Source organism: Nematolebias whitei, chromosome 4, assembly GCF_014905685.2.
Source record: "Nematolebias whitei isolate Nwh7 chromosome 4, NemWhi1, whole genome shotgun sequence".
Lineage (NCBI taxonomy): Eukaryota > Metazoa > Chordata > Actinopteri > Cyprinodontiformes > Rivulidae > Nematolebias > Nematolebias whitei.
Genome location: NC_056501.1, coordinates 32,016,028 through 32,035,837, shown reverse-complemented (window position 1 = coordinate 32,035,837; position 19,810 = coordinate 32,016,028). Strand labels below are relative to the sequence as shown.

Here is a 19,810-nt window from a genome sequence, read left to right as displayed (position 1 = left end):
GAGAGAGGAGTAAAGGAGGCCATCTTTGTGAAAAGAAACCGTCCATCATTAAACAGGGGTGGAGGCCTCCGGGTTCAATTGTCCCCCTCTTACAATGCTGTGATTGCTGGTATCACTCAACCCTCTGTGAATAGTACACAGCCATCAGTGTGCTAATGATCCATTGTTAGGCTGATGGTCCTTCTTGAGCATGTGATCAGCTGGTTTTGGTTGTCAGCAGCAAAACTGGCTGATCCACTCTGAGAAGGTGCTATTTAAGAGACTGAGCTGAAAACAGCAGCTCAGACTGAGGAAGTCTCTTGGATGAGAGACGAAACGTTTCTACATTTTTTTTTGCTTTGTTTTGTTTTTTGTTTTTTTGAATGTCCAGAGGACCAGATTGAACTTTCTTGGATTTTTCTACCTGGATTATTGAGCATGCATCAGGACAATCAGCCTAACATGTTGGTCTGTGGGAGGAAACCAGAGTACCTGGTTTCGTGGCATGACGGCTCAGTGCTTAGCACTGTTGCCTCACAGCAAGAAGGTCCTGGGTTCAATCCCCAGTTGGACCTGGGTTCTTTCTGTGTGGAGTTTGCATGTTCTTCTCGTGCTTGCGTGGGATTTCTCCGGGCACTCCGGTTTCTCCCACAGAACAAAAACATGCATGTTATGCTGCATTCAGGCCCAGAAAACCCACTCATGCATGAAGAGAACATGCGAACTCCACCCAGAACGGTCGCCGACTGGGATTTGATCAAGTAACTTTCTTGCTGAGAGGCAACAGCTCTACCAACTGCACCACCGTGCCACCGTTGAAGATATTTATTATTATTGATTCTGCTAAAAAATATGCATTAAAATGGACAACTGTGATGACCAGATGTTTCTGCCACTTATGGTTTGGTAATTTTTTTTACATACCAGTATAACCATAGTGTTTGCACAATGACTTTTTTGTTTGATGCATAGTTTCTAACGTGTACTTCCATCTGTCAGACTTTTCAACGATACTGTCAGGGAGGGACAGATGTGACAGGTGTGCGGTGACCATAGTGATATATGGAGCTACTGGCTTTACATTTATTTTGATTTTCTCTAACCTTAATCAAAACACTGGCTTGTTGTTCAGCATACATTAATATAACAGTAAGTGATTTTTAGGCTAAAAGTATCTTGTTAAAATGTTTAGTAGAGGCTAAAATCTATAAAAAAACAAAAAAGCTGATGAAATTGATGCCAGAGAAACTTATTCTTATGTGGACTTTAAATCCATAAAACAAACCCTGAAGCTTGCTAGAGGAAACACAAATATGTTGAGAAGTGCTATTGCCCGAGGAGCGAGGCCTGTGTCCAAGGCACTTTTTTCTTACAGTACATGTCGACAGGCCCTGAATAAAAATGCAGCTTGTTTTGGCCACGGAAATACAAATCTGACAAAGCTCGGGAGCAGATGCGAAGCGCAGTTTGAGGACAAGTAAATAGGTCCAATAAATTAAGATACGGGACTCCGTCAGATGAATTGATGGAGTGATAGAGTTCAAGTTGCAGGCAGACTAATAGGAACACCAGGAACCCAGTTTGATAAAAGACCAAATATGCAGCTTGGAAATTGAGCAATTAGTGAGCAGCCAAGCAGATCCTGTTTTATTCTAGTTTATCTTTTCCTCCTTTCTGTCTTCTCTCTAGTGTCAGTAAACACCGATCACGAGAAAGATTTTCTCAGCAGCTCTCTATTTTGTTGTCACCCTTTATGTTGGGAAGCAAAAGAGCCCTTCCGACGGCTGCTGAAGCCTGACCCACTTTATTCTGCCCAAGGTCTCCTGCGACTGGAGAAGAGGGGACCGTAGCTGTAAGCTGGCGGGTTTTGGCTCGGGCTAATCCCTGGAAGTCTATTATGCTCGCCAATTCAACGGAGCCTCTCTCAGCAGAGGAGCATTAGCCTGTCTGCTAACCTGCTTCCCTGTAAGACACACTGCACACACACATGCATAAGGCAGAGGCTTGCCACACCATATTAATCTCCCACTGTTTGCCTGTGCACGTGTGTGCACGTGCATGTGGCAAGTTGGCAGCAGAAACCAACCAAGGCAGTTTGTTTTGCAGCCGTGGATGAGCAAACTGTTTATTGACATTTTCTGTGGTTAACAGAGAAAAGTCACAGGGCAGGATGTGTGTGTGTGTGTGTGTGTGTGTGTGTGTGCATGGCACAAAAATGCCCATTCAGCAGTGAAAAGGGGATCATTGCAGAGTTCTGCTCCCATCCCTCACCCCTTGTCTCTACCCCATCCCTCTCTCTTCTTTCTCTCCATCTCTTCATTTTTTACATTTTCTAAAAAAACAACAAATAAATAAATAAAATAAAAGCAGCAGCACCTGCGTTCGTCATTTTCCGCACACATTCTCTCCTTGCTATTTGCTATGCACTCCGTGTTTTAAAGGTGTATTCCCAAGTGCTCTCTCTTCCCATGTCCTCTGTCTCAGAATGACACACGCTCCTCATTTGTCATTCTTCTCAGAGCTCGGAGGGTTTGAGCACAGAAGGAGAGCTTGAGGTGAAAATCCAGAACTGCATACATGCTGACAAAGGGGCTTAAATTCTTACTGGTTTTTTTCCCCATTCAAATGAGTTCATAGTAACATACAGGCACAATAAAAAAGTTGAAGACAAATGCACACACACACACACACACACACACCCACACACACACACACAGCGCCTCTGCCTGGCTAGTCATCTCTGTCTAATTAGGAGGCAATAATCCGTTAGAGAAGAGTCATCAAATTCAGCCAAAAACAAACACTCCATGAGCAGAAATGCATGCCTGCATTTCACCCACGCCCACACACAAACTCACAAACGCATGCACATCCGCACGTGCACCAATCAGCCCACCGTTACACAAATGTCACCTTTACATAAGCACCATTAGGAAGAATACCATTAGGAAGAATACCATTAGCAAGGATGGAGCAATGGGGTCTTTGTTTTGCCTTTGTTTGCTGCAGATTTGTTTCAACAAAGCCATTAAACATTTATTGTTTCTGCAGCGACTTGAGGTGGCTTCCCCTCTAAAGTGGCAGCCGATAGCTAGCCACTTTAGAAGAGGCTTGAGTTAAAAATAGCTTAGTGTCCCCCATGCATAATGAATGGGCAGAGACAGTGCTAACGCTAGCTCTTTCCAGGAGTGATCTGCTATGCTTCATTTAGCCGTTGCAGCTTCCCCCCGCCTGCCCGCCCGTCCACCACCCCGCCGGTGTTCTGACGGAAGCGTTCCCAGACAGGTGCTCCGAGCCAGACAGTATTCCCACGTAAACATTTGCAGACCAATTCTCTGCCAATCCCCAGCAACAATGTCTCCTTCGCATTTACCTGACATGCTTCACTGGGAACACAAGTCACGTCTATCCACCTGTTAGCTTAGGTAATGGTGGTCTACTTTAGAAGAACACACACTACACCGACACACATATACAAACAGCATGCAGCTTCCTGAGGATTATCTCGCCACGGTCAGTTTCTGCCTGGCTTGGTAAGGCTCATTTCCTGCCCAGCATCCCGCTCTCTACATGACAACTGCAAACACACACATTTAGGTAGGCGTGCACTTTCACGGCACATGCAGAGGCTGTTGATGTTTGCAGGTGGGCTCTTCCCCCCCAGCTCCCAGCCATTTCTGTGCCTTTTGACATGCCAGGCTATGCTGATGCAGTGCCAGGCTGCCACTCTAAACACATTTAAGTTGATTTTAATGGATGCCCAAAGCCAAGGACTCTCTCTGCACCCATTAGATCTGCAGTACTGTCTGGGAAACACAGCAATTTGCAATTTTATCTTAGTGTCTTTTTCTCCTTCCATCCAACGGCTTTCTTTCACGTTCTAAGCTCATCAGTATACCCCTTTTTACTCTTCCTTTCCTCTGCTCCTTTAGCGATTTCTATCCCCTTTTTGCAGTCACTTTTCCCATCTATTTTTACTGGGGTGTTTTTGGATGCTCTCGTTTCTCTCTTTCTCCTGTTTTTGATTAATTTTTGTCATGCTAAGTCTCTCATTAAACACCTTCAAAGTCAAAGTTTGACTTTCTCAATCTCTGCTCCCATTTACCTAGCTGTGTATCTTGTTTAGTTTTTGTTGCCTCTTTGCAAGTTTTTTCCTTTTACCCCCCGCTCGTCGCTCTTGCACGATGTGTGTACATGCTCGGCAGAGACTGAAAGAAGCCCCTGGAACAGTAAAGTGTGGGCGTATGCGAACAAGAATGAGAGGAAAAGAGAATGGGCCTGTAAGCCTCACTCTCCCTTCTTTGCCAGCTTCTGCCATTAGGGTGTCAGTGGCAGAGTGAATTTATTTGCTGTGCGGTTACTGGGCTAATGATTGATGTTGCCCCAGCAAACAGTAAACCAATTAGAAGGCTGATGTAACGTCATTTTAAAAGCCTCCTAATCACGTTGCTCTTGAACCTGGGACCCGGGCCTTCCCTAATGAAGATTTATACTGGATCAAAGGAGAGCCTAACGCCATTAACAATAGATTGTATTCCACCAAAAATCACATTAGGACTTCTCTGCCCACCCCTCTCCCTCCCATCAGGCCGCTGCTAAATATATCTGCTGATTACAAGTGCAGATGCGCCGAGGAGCGGGGAAATAGAGAAAGAGCGGGAATGGGAGGTAGAATAGCGCCGAAAGTTGGCCCGTTACTGTTGAGGAGAAACATGTAGATTGATGAACAAACTCATCACCACCGATGTTTGTGTGCGTGTTTCTGGGGAAGAAGGAGTTGTGAACTGCTGATATGAGCACACGGGGCCTGAAACAACCACCAAGACAGAGCCCGGTGATGAAAGTAAAAGCGCGGAGCTGGAACTAGTTTGTCTTTGCAACACTAATTCTCCCGCTGGCACCAAAAATTCATCATCCCCTTACCTTTCACTTTCTGCTGGATTATTAATGTCACATGCAAAATAAGAACAAGCGCATCAGCTCACTGTCGTCAGCATGCGACAGAGTAGAGGTTGCCTTTACTTGCATCATTGTTTTTTGGTGTCTATAGCTTAAAAAGGTGACAAGATGACATTTGCAATGTAATGCATTAAAAAGCCAACTACTGTCTGTTTAATTGTTGAGCCCCGTTAAAGGTCAAATCATTTGATATTAATCACAATTATATGATATCACAAACTCTCACTTTTAGAGCATGCATTTTGAATGACTTTCAGCTACTACTATGCTAAATCTTTTGTCAATAGCTGCAAAAGTGACAGAAAAAAATTGATATTCTTCTGTTTCCAAAGATCAATTGGATATGGCCATTTTGAATTGGCTTGGGTTCAAAAACTTATCAGATGTAAATGTAAATCATATGATTACTTCATCAAAGTTTTATTCAAATATATTCAGTGGTTCATGAGATTTTTTGCTAACAGACATGCACATATTTTAATGGCTGCCCAAAGCCAAGGACTCTCTGCAACTATTAGAGCTGCAGTTCTGTCTGGGAAACGCAGACAGTTTGTTCTCCTTTCAGCAGCGATCAGATCAGAACAAGATGTGATATCCAATAATAGACAAAATCAGTTTGGCATTTTACTGATTCATTCTGGGTGCCACAGTAGCTTGGCGGTCAGTGCTGCAGTCTTGTAATACTGAGGCTATGGGTTTGAGGCCAGGTTGCATCTGAAAGGGTATCCGGCATTAAAAGAATTACCAAATCTTTTGTACGAAGTTTGCTTGTTGGAGCGAATCCCGCTAAGGAAGTCAAAAGAAAAGCAACAACTTGACAGAACCCTTAATATGAGATAAGGAAATGGACACATGATGAGGTAATGCAATGACACAAGGACAGATCATATATACTTTGTATATATATATATATATATATACACATACATATATGATGATATGATGGTCAAACTGGAGCATTTGCTTCTTACCTGTGGAGGAGGGCTGACCTCGGAGCAAGTATGAGTCATCTCGGTGGGGCTCCAGGTGAGAGTGGGTGGAGTTTTTCTCAAGCAGGGGCACCTGGCATTCCCTAATGAGTGGAGACGGACCAGGGGATGGGTGGTGGGGGGCTGACGAGGAGGACGGGAGTGATGGTGGGAGCAGGGTGGAGGAGGAGTTTGGAGGGAGTGGGCGACCTGGAGGATGGAAGGTGCAGAAAGAGAAAAGGGACAGAAAGGGATGTTAGACACAAACAGATAACTGACAGTGACAGAGGTTGGCTCAAAGAAGCTTAATGAGGCATGAAAACCACGGACGTATGAAAAGTTAGAATCTCTTAAAAGGCCAGTTCACCTAACTTTCAGACTTTAAATAAATCTAAACTGTAGTATCTGTTCAAGTTTATAAATCAACATTGTAGCACAGTTGAGTGAAGATGAGAGATTTTATGGAAAACTTGCCATAAACAAATTCTCTTAAAACCATACATTTTGAGGATTCAATTATTCAAATAATTATTTTTCCAAAATGATTATAAAAGTGATCTTTCCGATGGAAGGATTTAAAGGAGACGAAAATCTGCAACACTGAAAATGAACTGCACCGTAGACTGAACCTCATAGATTCATTCAGAGATTCAGTTAGTAAATACATGTTGTTTTTTTCGAGAGGTGAGTGCAGTCAAATAAAGCAGACTGGATACAGATCCTAAATGTGTCTGAAGGTGGTTCAAAAGTGTAAAATCTTCTAAATGCATTAAAACGTGACAAACGGACATCTAATCTATTTCTCATTTTTGAACTAAGATGCACTTAGGAGAGACAGATTTTATCCCAGTTTTCATGTTTTTCCACAATTATTATTATCAAATTAATTAAATTTTTAAGCTCATCATATAAAAATGTGAGATAACTGCTGTTAAATCAACATAAATCAAAAAGAATGTAATTTCTTCTTGAAAAGCAGCCAATATTGTAGGATTAAACTGGATCCCCAAAGATTTTTCTTTCTTTCTTTATATAAATGAGTCATAAACCTACACTCATATCATGACCGTTAGCTACATGTCATAGGCATAAATCAGTTGTTAGGAAAGAGCGCGAGTATGTCTTATCGCTAACAAATTTAAAATTTCATTTGCCAGAAGAGTTATAAATGTTTCCTAAATCAAATGTCACATAGTTCCACTAACACAAATGGTTGGGAGAGGACCTACATTCATTGTTTGATTGTCCTCTACATGAGTGAAACAAAAGAAAGTTAACAGTCAAGTCTTGAAATAGTCGGAGCCATGGGATGCGTGGACACAATCAGGCTGTCCCATACACCAGAGAGATATAAAGAGACGGATAGAGACAATTCACTCTACTCTCCAAAGGTTTGAAATCAAGGACAAAGACAAATCTAATAAATTCTATTTAGAGACGGCTCAAAAAATAGAATAATTATCGCTGCCATATTTGCAGCTTAATCAATCAACAATAAGAGTAAGAATGAGGCCACTGAGTCCAGTTAATCCACCGAAGGACTCAGGTTATTATGGCTACTAATTAGATGACAACCAAAGATATTCAAACCCTTATTTTCTCCCAATTTTACACATGAAATTACAGCCTGAGGTGCCTGTAATGTCTTCTTTACACTTATTTACTAATTAGTTGAGACGTTCAATTTTCTGGGAGTCATGTCATGTTTATGAGTGATAGTAGAATGGAAGAGCAGATGAACCAATGGATTGGGGAATGCCTGCAGTAATGGTGGCATTGCTGTATGCTGTCGGGGTGAAGATAAAGTTTGGCTAACAGCTGAAGCTCTCAATTTTTTGGTTTGTCTATGGTCTAACCCTCATCTATGGTCATGAGCTATCATGACCGTGGGGGATCATGACCAAAAGAACCAGCCCACATAAAATCTGTTGAAAGGATCCTTCATAGTGTGGCCAAGATCAGACTTATGCCGCTTTGCCATTGGTTAATGCAGCTACACTTGGCTATCCTTTTCTTGGTTCTTCTCAGGTGTAGGTGACGCCTCTACAGTGGAGACTGACCTGTTTCCCTGCTCTGTGTGTGGGATTGTCAATGCAACTTGTTCCTTAATTGTCCTACAATCTGACTTCAATTTCATTAGCTTATCTATATTTCCGGGTGTAGCCACACTGCACTATCATCTCTGATATCTCGGTAAATGCGCTCATTTCTTGTGGCGCTGTCCATCAACACGATGAGGAAGTAGAGGTTCAAATATAGTTGGCAGTTTTGCTGAGCTGCAAAACTACTGCAAAACTATCTCCGCTGGCCAATCAATGGCAGCCGTCTGCTCACATCAAAATCACCCCCTCGGAGCAGCCCGCTTGGAACCAAGAACAAGGTGGTCCCAGATACCGGGGTGAGTGGGGTGGATTCTGACAGTGGGAAGGCCCTTAACTGGTGCGGTGTCATGTGGAGCCGAGGAGAGCTGAGACAGTGGCAAAGCACCATCAGAGATGAAGTGAAGAGCCCCCTTATCTAGAGAGAGCTAAGCATAGAGTTACTGATCCTTCTATGTTGAATGGAGTCAGCTGAAGTGGTTATGTTTAGAAACCTTTTGAATGTTTCTTGAATCGTGCTCAACAATCCAGGTAGAAAAATGCAACAAAGTTAAGTCAGGTCCTCTGGATGGTTTCTTTAAATAAAGAAAATTTAGACAGTTTCAAAGAAACCACCCAGAGGACCTGATTTAACTTTGTTAGAGTTTGGAATGCTCTTCCTCTAGAAATTTTAGTGCAAGTCCCATTTGAAGGAGACTGTAAGGCTGACCCAGAACTTGTTGGACAAATTATCTAGTACACTCCAGGCAATTCCCTGGATCCTCTATGAGGAGCTAAAAAGTGCAGCTGGGGAGAGGGATGTCTAGGTTTACCTCCTAAACATGTTACTACCTCCATTTTTCATTCAACCTTTATTTAGACAAGTAAATCCCATTGAGCCTCGAGGACTCATTTACAAGAGAGACCTGATTTGACAGAACCTCGGAAAAAGCAAAGAAAAACAATGGATTGAATTTTTTCGTTTTTGGATCAAAGACAAGTTTGGCAACTTACTCAATTGAAAATAGTTATTCTGTGCAAACTTTCAGAAGCTTAGTTTGCTATTTCTCTTTTTTTTTCTTTTTGTATGAAACAAAAATGATTAGCAACAAATCAAGAAGAAAGGAAGAAAAGAATGACAGTGTTGAAGAAAAGGAAACGACCAATGAAAATGTGTGTACAACCCTCTTTTTAATTGATGCCTGATGAGAATATGGTATGATTTTTATTAGACAGCAATCAGCATGCTTTGCTCAGTATTGGCAGCAGTCAAAATCAGCAAAAAATGCAATAAAAGATGGAGGGACTTCTTTAGGTGACTGTGCAATTCTACTCACACCAGGGAAACAACACATGATTGAGGGAGGGGGGAAAAATCAATGCAGATATCAGTTAAGGCACAAAACAGTCGGGTGTATCTGTTGGCTAAGTCGCCCACTCCTGCTGCATCAAAATGAAACACATAAATCATTAATATATACATGTCTGACTCTGGGTGTCCTCGCTGCTTTGTAGAAAAGTATTGGACAGAATCAGACGTCGACTGATACCCCTCGTCCTGCTGCCCTAGCTGCTCCACCTTGGAGCTTTGCATCATGGAAACCAGAGCTCGGATCGATCCGTAGCCCCACGTTAACTGCACCCCAGAGAGACGGCAGCCTAGTCTGCTGTTCAGGTATGTGCGCGTGCCTTCCTCCATGTGTCCATACGGTCAATCTCATCACAAAGCTAACAGAGAAAAATGGATAAACAGTGGCAAAGCAAACACTGCCGCTGACGGAGGGAAAACGAGATGAGAAGGGAGGGACGGTGAGAGACAAATGGGGAGGCGGGAGAGACATTAAGGTCTCAGGAAGAATAGAGACAAAATACATTTAAAAGAGAGAAGAAAAGAAAATAGCGACAAAACAGAGGACAACCCAGATGATACAAGCAGACAAACCTATTGCCGATAAAGAAATGGGGAAAAAAAAGCAATAGATGATGGTATAAACTGGATGGGAGGAGACATTAACCCTAGATAAACAATTTGACTCATCTTGAGTGACATGTGGGCCCATGTTTTCCCTTTGACTCCATACTTCAAACTATCGCAGTCACTGAATTTGTTCAGGTGGAACCACCGAGATACAAAAAAAACATCCTAACCCTGTCTGTGCCTTAACCCTACTAATGCTAACACTAAACTTAATGTAATCCTCTGATAATTTACCCTGCAGATCTTAATCTGCAGATTACCTCTTTCTACTCTCCTGGATACCTACTGTAATAGTTTTTTTTTTGTTTTTTTTTTACAACTTTTACCTAAAAATCCGTTAACAAACCTAAGACCCACTGGCTTGACAACTTACTCTAACGCCAAACTTATTAAACAGTTAACTAACTCAACCTGGCTCAGTGACCAGTGGCCACTTATTACCAGCAAATACATGCACCCACCTGAATGTTGTACTACATTGCATCTGAAGCCGTGCATCTCAAATAGGAGAAAGATGCAAGCATCTCCTGTTACATCTATGCATCTTCAAACACAAGTGAGAAAAACATACTCAAGTTCTGACTTGATTTCAAGTCGTGAGGGCCTTCCTTCAGTCTCCATACCACACCTTAAGGAGGGAAGATAATCACGAGAAAACTTGGCAAAAACCCAACAGGTTCAATATTAGGAACTAGCAAACCACCACTATTCCATTACCATCCAAGACCCCTCAAATGACAGACCCTAACCTTAAAACCAAAAACACTTCTATAGCCCAGTCCTAAACAACTTAAATTAGCTTTGGTGCAACTCTGCCTGAGCAACTTTGGCTGTGCCTTCCTTGGGGACGGGTGTGTAATCTCAATGGTCGAACCACTTGATGAACTGTATCTCTAAAGTTGCTTTTGCAATTTTAATCACTTCCTCTATTATAAATTAAAACCCTTTAATAATGATTTATTTTCTTCCTGGGCTACACAAACAAAATCGTACTTCAAGTTTGTTTCTTGACCTCATCTCCCTAATCCAAACTGTTTCAGTCAATGAACTGATTCTGGGAGAATCACTGAGATACAAGAAACACCCTTAATCCTAGACTGACCTGATATAAAAGGGGAAAGCCATGAACAAGTATAAAAAGGGAAAAGTTGATCTCTCATTCTTGAAATGATGTTGTGAAAAGATTAGTATATTTCACAAGGCCTGTAATGAGGCTATTGGTGACAACGGGCGATGAAAAATGCTAGTGTTTAAGACCATTTTAATGCTGTTGTGCGACTTTATCACAACTTTGTGAGTCTGAACTTGTGTGCATGAGTTCATGTGTATGTGAACATGGTTATTAATATTTTAAATCACTTTAATTACAAAAAAGGAAAAATTGCACCAGTTGGCCAAAAGCAATTAAGGGAACTTTAATCTCCTTAGCAATTATGCTGTGGGGCATCCTTAACGCAGTCATTTCTGCCCGCTACATTTCTAGAAAGGTCAGTGAAAATTGCTTTGTGTTATTAGAACAAAGACTTGGCAATGAGCTTGCGAGGTTCTCATGACAATTTGTTCACTGCCATCCTTCAGCCGCCTCCCTGGCCATCTGTATCCAGTCCTCTCTGTGCCCGTCTCTCACTCCGTGAATCTGTCGTTCCCTCGCAAGTGTTGATTAGTGTGAAAAAAGTAGTGTATCGTGGGGGGAAATTCTAGTCGGCAGCACTGTATTCAAAGCATTACTGTCCCTTGTTAATTTGACTACAATGTTAAGAAAAGCTAACAAAACACAATCATGATTAGTTTGGTGTGAAGACACTTGCTTCTTTAAGTCGCGCAACTGTGCGCGCTCTGCCTGTTGCTGTGTTTCCGCATGCCTTCACTGAATCATCTCATTGTAGTTTTTGTACAATTTATCATCGTTCCTTGAAGCCATCCCCCATCCCGGAAATGCACACTCCCCTAAGTTCTCTCCTCTTCTCTTTTTTGAATGTCTGTTTTTCCCTCCTGCCGCAATCTGTCCATCCGTCCACCCATCTGGTGGAGGTGAGGAGCGTTAGGACGAGGAGAGGAAAGTGGAGTGGAGCGAGGGATGGAGCGACAGCTGGAGCCCAGTCAGACAAGGAGAAACAAATTACCCCTCTAACGAGAGCCATTCATCATCTCTTCATCTCTCCCTCCTTTTATCCCTCGCTTCTCGCACACCTCTCCATGATGCACACCTGGATAGCAATTCCAGGAAAAAAACTCTTAAAATACATCATATCTAACACACAAAATTTGCCGATATTACTGTTGTTTAGTCTCAATCCGTGTGGCTTGTGCTTCAAAGTCATTCAGTCAACATGTGCTTTTACAATTATATGGAAAAAAAAGACAAAAAACTGGGGGTGTGGTGGTGGTAAGGAGTCCAGCATGATGAGGCTGATGTGGAATGATAGACGCGTGAGCTCGAAGAGTGCGAAAAGGAAAGCGACGTAGCCTTGCTGGCACATGGAGAGACTCATTACCATGGCTGCTGTCATCACAGATGTTGGACTGAGGGGGAGCTGTCAGTCACCGTGTGCGAGTCTAACTGTACACATACGTGTGTGTGTGTGTGTGTGTGTTTGTGGCTGACAGTATACTAGGGGCTATTTAGACAGCTGCTGACACAATGAGCCCTTTTCTCTATTTAGTGCAGTCTGTCTCTTCCATCTCAATTTCTTTTCCTGTTTCTCCTCCTTCGCCGCCTTTTTTGGTTTTTACTCAATGCCTCTTCTTCCTCCCTTATTCATTGCTTCGTAATATCTTAGATTTAGTTAAACCGTGCATCTTGTGCACTTGTTGCCTTTATAAGCGAGCAACAAATGGATCTAGGACTATTTTGAGCTCCTTGGCTTTGTGCTTGCGATGTCTCTTCTAAACATTTTCCTTTCCCTCTGTAACCAGCTGCAAAGAACGAGTGACACAGTGACTAAAGAGGAAAAGAACAAGAATATGATTTAACAGATGTGTTTTAATTAATAAAGTTGGGCTCTCCTAGCCCAAAGAGAAGACTGTATCGCAGGCTGTTTGTTTGATGTGTAACAGAGTGTCTGGGTTCTTCCCGTGCCTAAAGGTCTCCTCTGTCCGTGCTCAATCAGTTTCTCTTTCTTTCGCCATGAGCTGATGTCTAAAACGCCTTCCTGCCAGGAGGAACAGAAAAAAAATGTCCCCTTCCAGCTTTTCAAAAATATTTGAGGATTATAATTTAAATGTCATTTAGAAATACCAAATTTCTTTTTGCCCATGAAATGTGACAATATTAATTACACGTAAGTACCTCTGGGCAATTTATGTGTCAGTGTTAGGCCAGTCAGTTTGTTTTTTAAAAATAAAATTAAGAAAAGTTATCAATCTTAACTATTATCACTAACATTAGCCAGTTCCCTGATAATAAACTGCTTCTTATGCAGTCTCGGTAAAAACACATCATGTTGAAGGTATTAAAGCCAATAAATGAAGCCCCATGATAACCACCAAACACACATTAATTTTTATTTTCCAGATGGAATAGACGTTTGATTATGGCATAAATGTATAATTCAATACAGAGATCCTGAATAATGAACACGATTTATGATTTACTTTGGGACCACCATGAAACAGCTCATTTTAAAATGAACACAGAATAAAACAAACATGATTGGCAAGGAGCGCTTTTGGGCTTTGAGTAAGAGCTGAACACACAAAGTCACAAAGTACGGCACTAAAACCCAAAACAAAATGAGCATCATTTCCAAATGCACTGCAGAACAAAAATGGTTCTTTGTCTGATGAAGTGCTCTCACGATTGTTTTAGGCCTCCTGAATAAAAATGGACTAATTGTAAATCCTTATGAATTTAGATCAGTGCCAACGTGATCTTGGCTTGTCACCCTTTCCCTGAAACCTTTGTGACTTTTGTTGTCTCAGTCATGAGTTTTGTTTGCTGCCATTCAAACATGGATGGAACATCCTGCAGACAGTGTTGAGGCTAAATAGATTAGGAAAAGAAGCTTGAAAGCCGAGCACGGGCAGGGTTTTTCTGTTGTCTGGTGCAATTTACAGTGGTTAACGAGGTAAATCCATCAACCCATAACAAGATAGGGTAAATAGCCCCTCTTTGTAGAATCTCATCACTTCTAAACAACATATGTACATTAATTTACCCTGTTTTTTTACATTATTTTTCCTTAAGTCAAGAACCAAAACTTATGTCCAGTAAAGATGACACCATGACTGTTTAAAAGTTACTGGTTTGGCTGATTAGTGACCTCACAACAATATCCTTTGCTCGTCATATGAAGTCAAGTCAAGTCAAGTGGGTTTTATTATCATTTGCATCACATGTGGTACATGGGGTGGAACAAAATTGTGTACACAGGTTCCCAGTTCCATCCAACAAGAGCAAAAATATAAATTGTAAAAAGAAACAGTAATAGGCAGCACGGTGGCGCAACTGGTAGAGCTGCTGCCTCTCAGCGAGCAGGTCCTTGGTTCAAACCCCGGTCCAGGGGCCTTCTGGGTGGAGTTTGCATGTTCTCTCCGTGCATGCGTGGGTTTTCTCCGGGTGCTCCGGTTTCCTTCCACTGACCAAAAACATGCATGTTAGGCTGATTGGTAACTCTAAATTGTCCCTAGGTGTGAGTGAGAGAGTGAATGGTTGTTTGTCTCGTTTGTCTCTATGTGGCCCTGTGATGGACTTGCGACCCGTCCAGGGTGTACCCCGCCCCTTGCACAGTGATTGCTGGACATGGGCACCAGCGACCCCCGTGACCCAAAATGGAATAAGCGGGTAAAGAAAATGGATGGATGGATGGAAGAAACAGTAATAAGGATTTAAGATATAAACTAAGAATACGCTAAAGACAAATAGTGCCAAAAAAACCAATATGCAGACTAACAGCACCACGAACATGAGTCTGTGTGAGCAGATGAGTACAAATGAGCACAGCAACATGAAATAATCAGCAGCATGTGATCAGCAGCATGGATAATCAGCAGCACATATCAACAATCAAAGTGTCATTACTGTGATTTTTTTTTTCTCACAGTGATTATCCTGATTAGGGATTTATGAGAAGTGAAGGATTTATATGAAGATAAGCGTGCAGGATGAATATGAGCTACAATCAGTAGAAAAGGAAAAATGTTTTATAATTTATTCAACGTGCCATTACATGAATGAGAACCAAAATAAAAAAAAAAACAAGACAAACCACAAAACCCACAGTTAAACGAGAGCTGTTCAATACTGAGTGCATTACTGGCTTCTTTTCATTGACTTATTTTGCTTATGAGTCATGTAAATGTTTACTGCACACAAAGACATTCAGCCTGTATCAATAAACACACTATTAATGGAAAAAATGTACAACAATACAGGGCTTAAAGAAAACAACAATAAGGATTTTGTACCTTAACGTTCATTATGATTACACAAACAAATAATTTGTGTTGTTTGATCTTGTTCAAGCTATATTTTGAGATTATGAAATTAAATCAATGTTAAAGAAATCGTTCCGTTAAGGAATGTAAACCAGTGACTGCCTTCGAATCAATGTTTCAAAAAAGATCCCGTACGATTTGTTAGTCTTTGAAACGTTTGATTAAGATGACTCTCAGCTACTACCACACCAGAATGTAGCTCAACATCTGTAAAATTTATTGGCTTATAGTCATTTCTTGATAGGTCAATTAGCTCCGATGGTCATCTTAAATTGTGTTGAAGTCAGAAGTTACATACCTGTACATCCAATGATTACTTTATGAGTGTTTCAATAATATGTTTAGTAGTTCATAAAATATGTTTTAATCAAAAATATTGTCTGTTGGTGCACAAACCACCTGTTGAGGATGACTCTGTTACGATCAAACCAAATTTAGCTCAATATCTGTAAACCGTCTTTGCTCAAGTTGATGATCTGTGGCAGCGATCTTGAACTAGATTGATTCCAAAAAGTTAGTGATTTATAGATAAACCTCTTATGAATATTCTTCAAGAGTTTTATTGTTTTTATTATTCTTATTCTTGGCTGTTCATGAGAATTTTTGCCAATAGATGAACACACAAACACACACACAGTCACATAATCACCCACCTTTAGGCAATAAAGAAGATTTTATCTGTGTATTGCCTGACTATCAAACAAATTTGGACTTTGAAACCACGCGGCAGTGAATTACACCTCTTCAGCTTATTTAGACAGCCTGATTCACCTACCGGTATGTTGTGCCACATCTCCTCATAAATGCATGTGAAATTAACCTTTTCTCACTTTCTGGACATGTCAGGTGTTCGTCAAACCATTTAAATCAGTTTAGCAATTTTTTTTACTTACTTACTTCCATAGCCATACTACACAGTTAATAAAATAATAAATACATCAACAAATACATTTCCACAAAGATGACACATTTATATGTGTGTTTGAGGAGGTGGTTCACTAAATGAAGCTGCTAAGATTTCAACACGGGGTCAGACGTCCATCCTCAGTTCTGTCCTCAATCAAGAGGCCATTTTTATTTTAAAAATAGGAGAAATGAGGACAAACCTCACCTGACACAAGGCTATACACTCAACCTTTTCACCTGGATGTACAAATCCACTCTAGGATCTATCTGCATATTCTAATTGAAACATGGCTCCCTGTCGCACACTTCTGCACATGTGTTTGTGTCGTATTTGCTGCCGTTCAGAGCATTAGGATGCTGCAGCACAGCCATGCTGTCTACTGTCTAAGATGTCCACTGTGTGACTTAGGGCAACCGTGGAGGCTGCATTACCATATAAATTACATCCATGTTGCTGCTGCTGCTGAGGATTGATGGTATTGTTATGGATTCTACACGTTGGACTCTCATTGAAAACAATCAAATGAAATAGCCTCCTCCTACAATATAAATACAAACGTGCACACGAGTCCATGAACAAGCACACTTGGCTAATAGTGTGTGCGCATGCATGCAGACACGTACAAGCACACTACACGTGAAAACACATAAAACCGGAAGGACCCTCGACCCAAGGTGCAGAGGGAGAGGCACCTATCTGCTCGACCTTTTATTCCCTGTGAACAGCTCCATAATGGAGCTCTGCAGAGGGGGGGGGGGGGTGGGGCGGGATATCGGGGCGAGATAGGTCTCTGTGCCAGTGTGTGCATGTGTGTGTGTAAGTAACTGGGAGAACCTGAACCCATCTGGTTTCTGTTTAAACCAAGTTTTTCTGTGCCAACTAATAAATCAATCTGATCGTGGCAAAGGACGAAGGCAAACATAAATCAGCAAGAAAATATTAATGTGAAATGTTGTGTGTTGATCTTCACAAAACCTGAGAGCAACGGCAACTTAAAAAAAAAAAAAAAAGTTGTCATTATTTACAAGTTTGTCTGTTTTATTGAAAATTAAAAAAAAAAAAAGACAACTGCAGTTCTGGCAGAACCATTTTTAACCTAAAATCCTGGTGTTTTTTTAAATAGTCAGTGTTATGACACCAGCGAGATACAGTCCATGGCTTGAAACTGCTTCGATCTCAGAAATGTCACGGAGTTTCATACAAACCTTTAAAGACCTTTTGTTCATATTCACATTTGCATTGCAAATTTATTTACACAGAAGTCCGTGAATATTTATACTGTCACGAGACTGTCACAGTTTCAAATTCCCAATCCAGTTTCATGTAAAACACCTTAGAATTGTTTTAATGCTACGTTCCATCCAACTTGGAAGACCAACCTCAGATCTGGGAATAAAAATAATGTCACATTCATCCCAATTGTGTTCCAGTTGCAAGTAAAAAAAATAAAAAAATAATAATTGGTTAATTGTTGTGCCAGTAACCAGGCAAACACATTACTAGCAATACAAAAACTGACAGATATGAAAAAACAAAAAAAAACAAAAACTTTACTACTGCAACATATTACCATTTTTTCTGCCAGACTGGATTTTTAAGGATGGGCTGGTCAGGAATCTCCAACATTTCAAGTCAAAATTTTGACTTTGAGGTGCCGCCAGTGAATATTTTCTGCTTAGAACGTAGAAATGTTGACTTCCAAGTACAAATAAAATACAACGAAAAGGCAGCAGTCCACTTTGTCTTTACAGTTGTAAGACAAGACGTTAGCTAATCTATCTGGTTAAAATTACCTTCTATTTCTCCTAAGCAAGTTTTTGAAAAATCACAACTACTACAAATACGAAATCAAATGTTCATAAGCTCTCCACAAAAACACACTTAAAAATATCCCTAAATTGTCCTTTTAAAACCAAGTATCCTACTGTACTTGATCTTAACAGTGAAAAACAAAAGTTATGATCTCAGTATCTCATCTTTATGATTATTTCAACTTTAAGCAAACTTTTAGAGGAGCAGAAGAGACACAACAAATAATTTGATTTGTACTTGTACACAGATAAGAAGAGATTTTGAATTCTTCTTCACAAAACACGTCTGTACACATACCTCTATGAAAATGTATTTAATGCTGATTTAAAAACAAAAAAGTTTTGGACAGTTAAAAAGTAGATAAATTGGCTAGAAAATTATGAAGATGCTACAACATTTCTGTTAAATATCAAGGCAAGAATTAATAATAGCTTATTGCTCGTTTTCAGACAAATTCAGAGATAAACTCTTAAATGTTAGTCATTGAAGACTAAATTGCATGTTTACTTCAGCTGAAGACAACCTACATTTACTGCCTGATTATACTTTTGTCTCCGCTTCCCTTTTCTGTGGTGGGTTGAAAATCTCTCTGCTCAGCCCACAATTCTTGAAATGCAGCGAGACAAAGATGGGCCAAAACAAAGCAATCATCCAACATCAGAAAAAATAGTTATCAAGAATCAAATGCATATGGAATTGCTCATAAAATGAAGTGTTTTTAAAACAAAACACAAAGAGCTCGAGTAGAAGCACACAGTTTAACCATGTATCTTATAGAGGTGCACACCTTCATGTTCACAACGGGGCGCCTCTGAACCAGCTGCCAAGTGCAACAGTTGCTGCGGAAATATAGTTTAAATAAATAAATAAATAAAATAAAGATGAAAAGAAAGAATATTCACAATTTAAACTGTGGTCTACTATTATGAACGGCATGGGACCTAAAAACTGTGCCTGCACGTGTGTGTTTGTCAGTCAGCAACATATGAATGGATTGTAGTGAAACACTGGGAATAATCATTTGATATGTATCCGATTAACTTTTTGAGTCACCTGGTTCACACAGTCTGCATCCACAACCAACTGACATTAAAACACACAAAACACTACACTTCAGTCCATTTTACAAAAAAACAAACAAAAAAAAACAAGCTAAAGTTTGGTGAGGTAGTAGCTGAGCATCATTCCCAAAAACATACTGAGAGTTACACATTGAGGTACATCTTTACTAAGAAATTTAGCAAGAATAATGGTATCTACAGAAAATATCCTGATGCATGCTCAATAATCCAGGTAGAAAAATCTAAAAAAGTTAAATCTGGTCCTCTGGACATTCAAAAAAACAAAACAAAGCAAATCAACAAAAAATGTAGAAACGTTTCGTCTCTCATCCGAGAGACTTCCTCAGTCTGAGGTGCTGTTTTCAGCTCAGTCTCTTAAATAGCACCGTCTCAGGGTGGATCAAACAGTTTGCTGCTGACAACCAAAACCAGCTGATCACATGCTCAAGAAGGACCATCAGCCTAACAATGGATCATTAGCACACTGATGGCTGTTTACTATTCACAGAGGGCTGAGTGATACTAGCAATCACAGCATTGTAAGAGGGGGACAGTTGAACACGGAGGCCTCCACCCCTGTTTAACGATGGACGGTTTCTTTTCACAAAGATGGCCTCCTTTACTCCTCTCTC

General features: G+C 40.7%; 1 protein-coding gene across 1 annotated transcript in view; it reads right to left on the bottom strand.

Moving 5' to 3' along the window:
- tenm2a (teneurin transmembrane protein 2a) overlaps window positions 1–19,810 on the bottom strand; it is a 272,924-nt gene that overhangs the window by 112,204 nt on the left and 140,910 nt on the right. Inside the window, exon 5 of the mRNA XM_037675395.1 lies at window positions 5,910–6,116. Coding sequence (XP_037531323.1) covers window positions 5,910–6,116 — 207 coding nt within the window. The remainder of the gene's footprint in view (window positions 1–5,909; window positions 6,117–19,810) is intronic.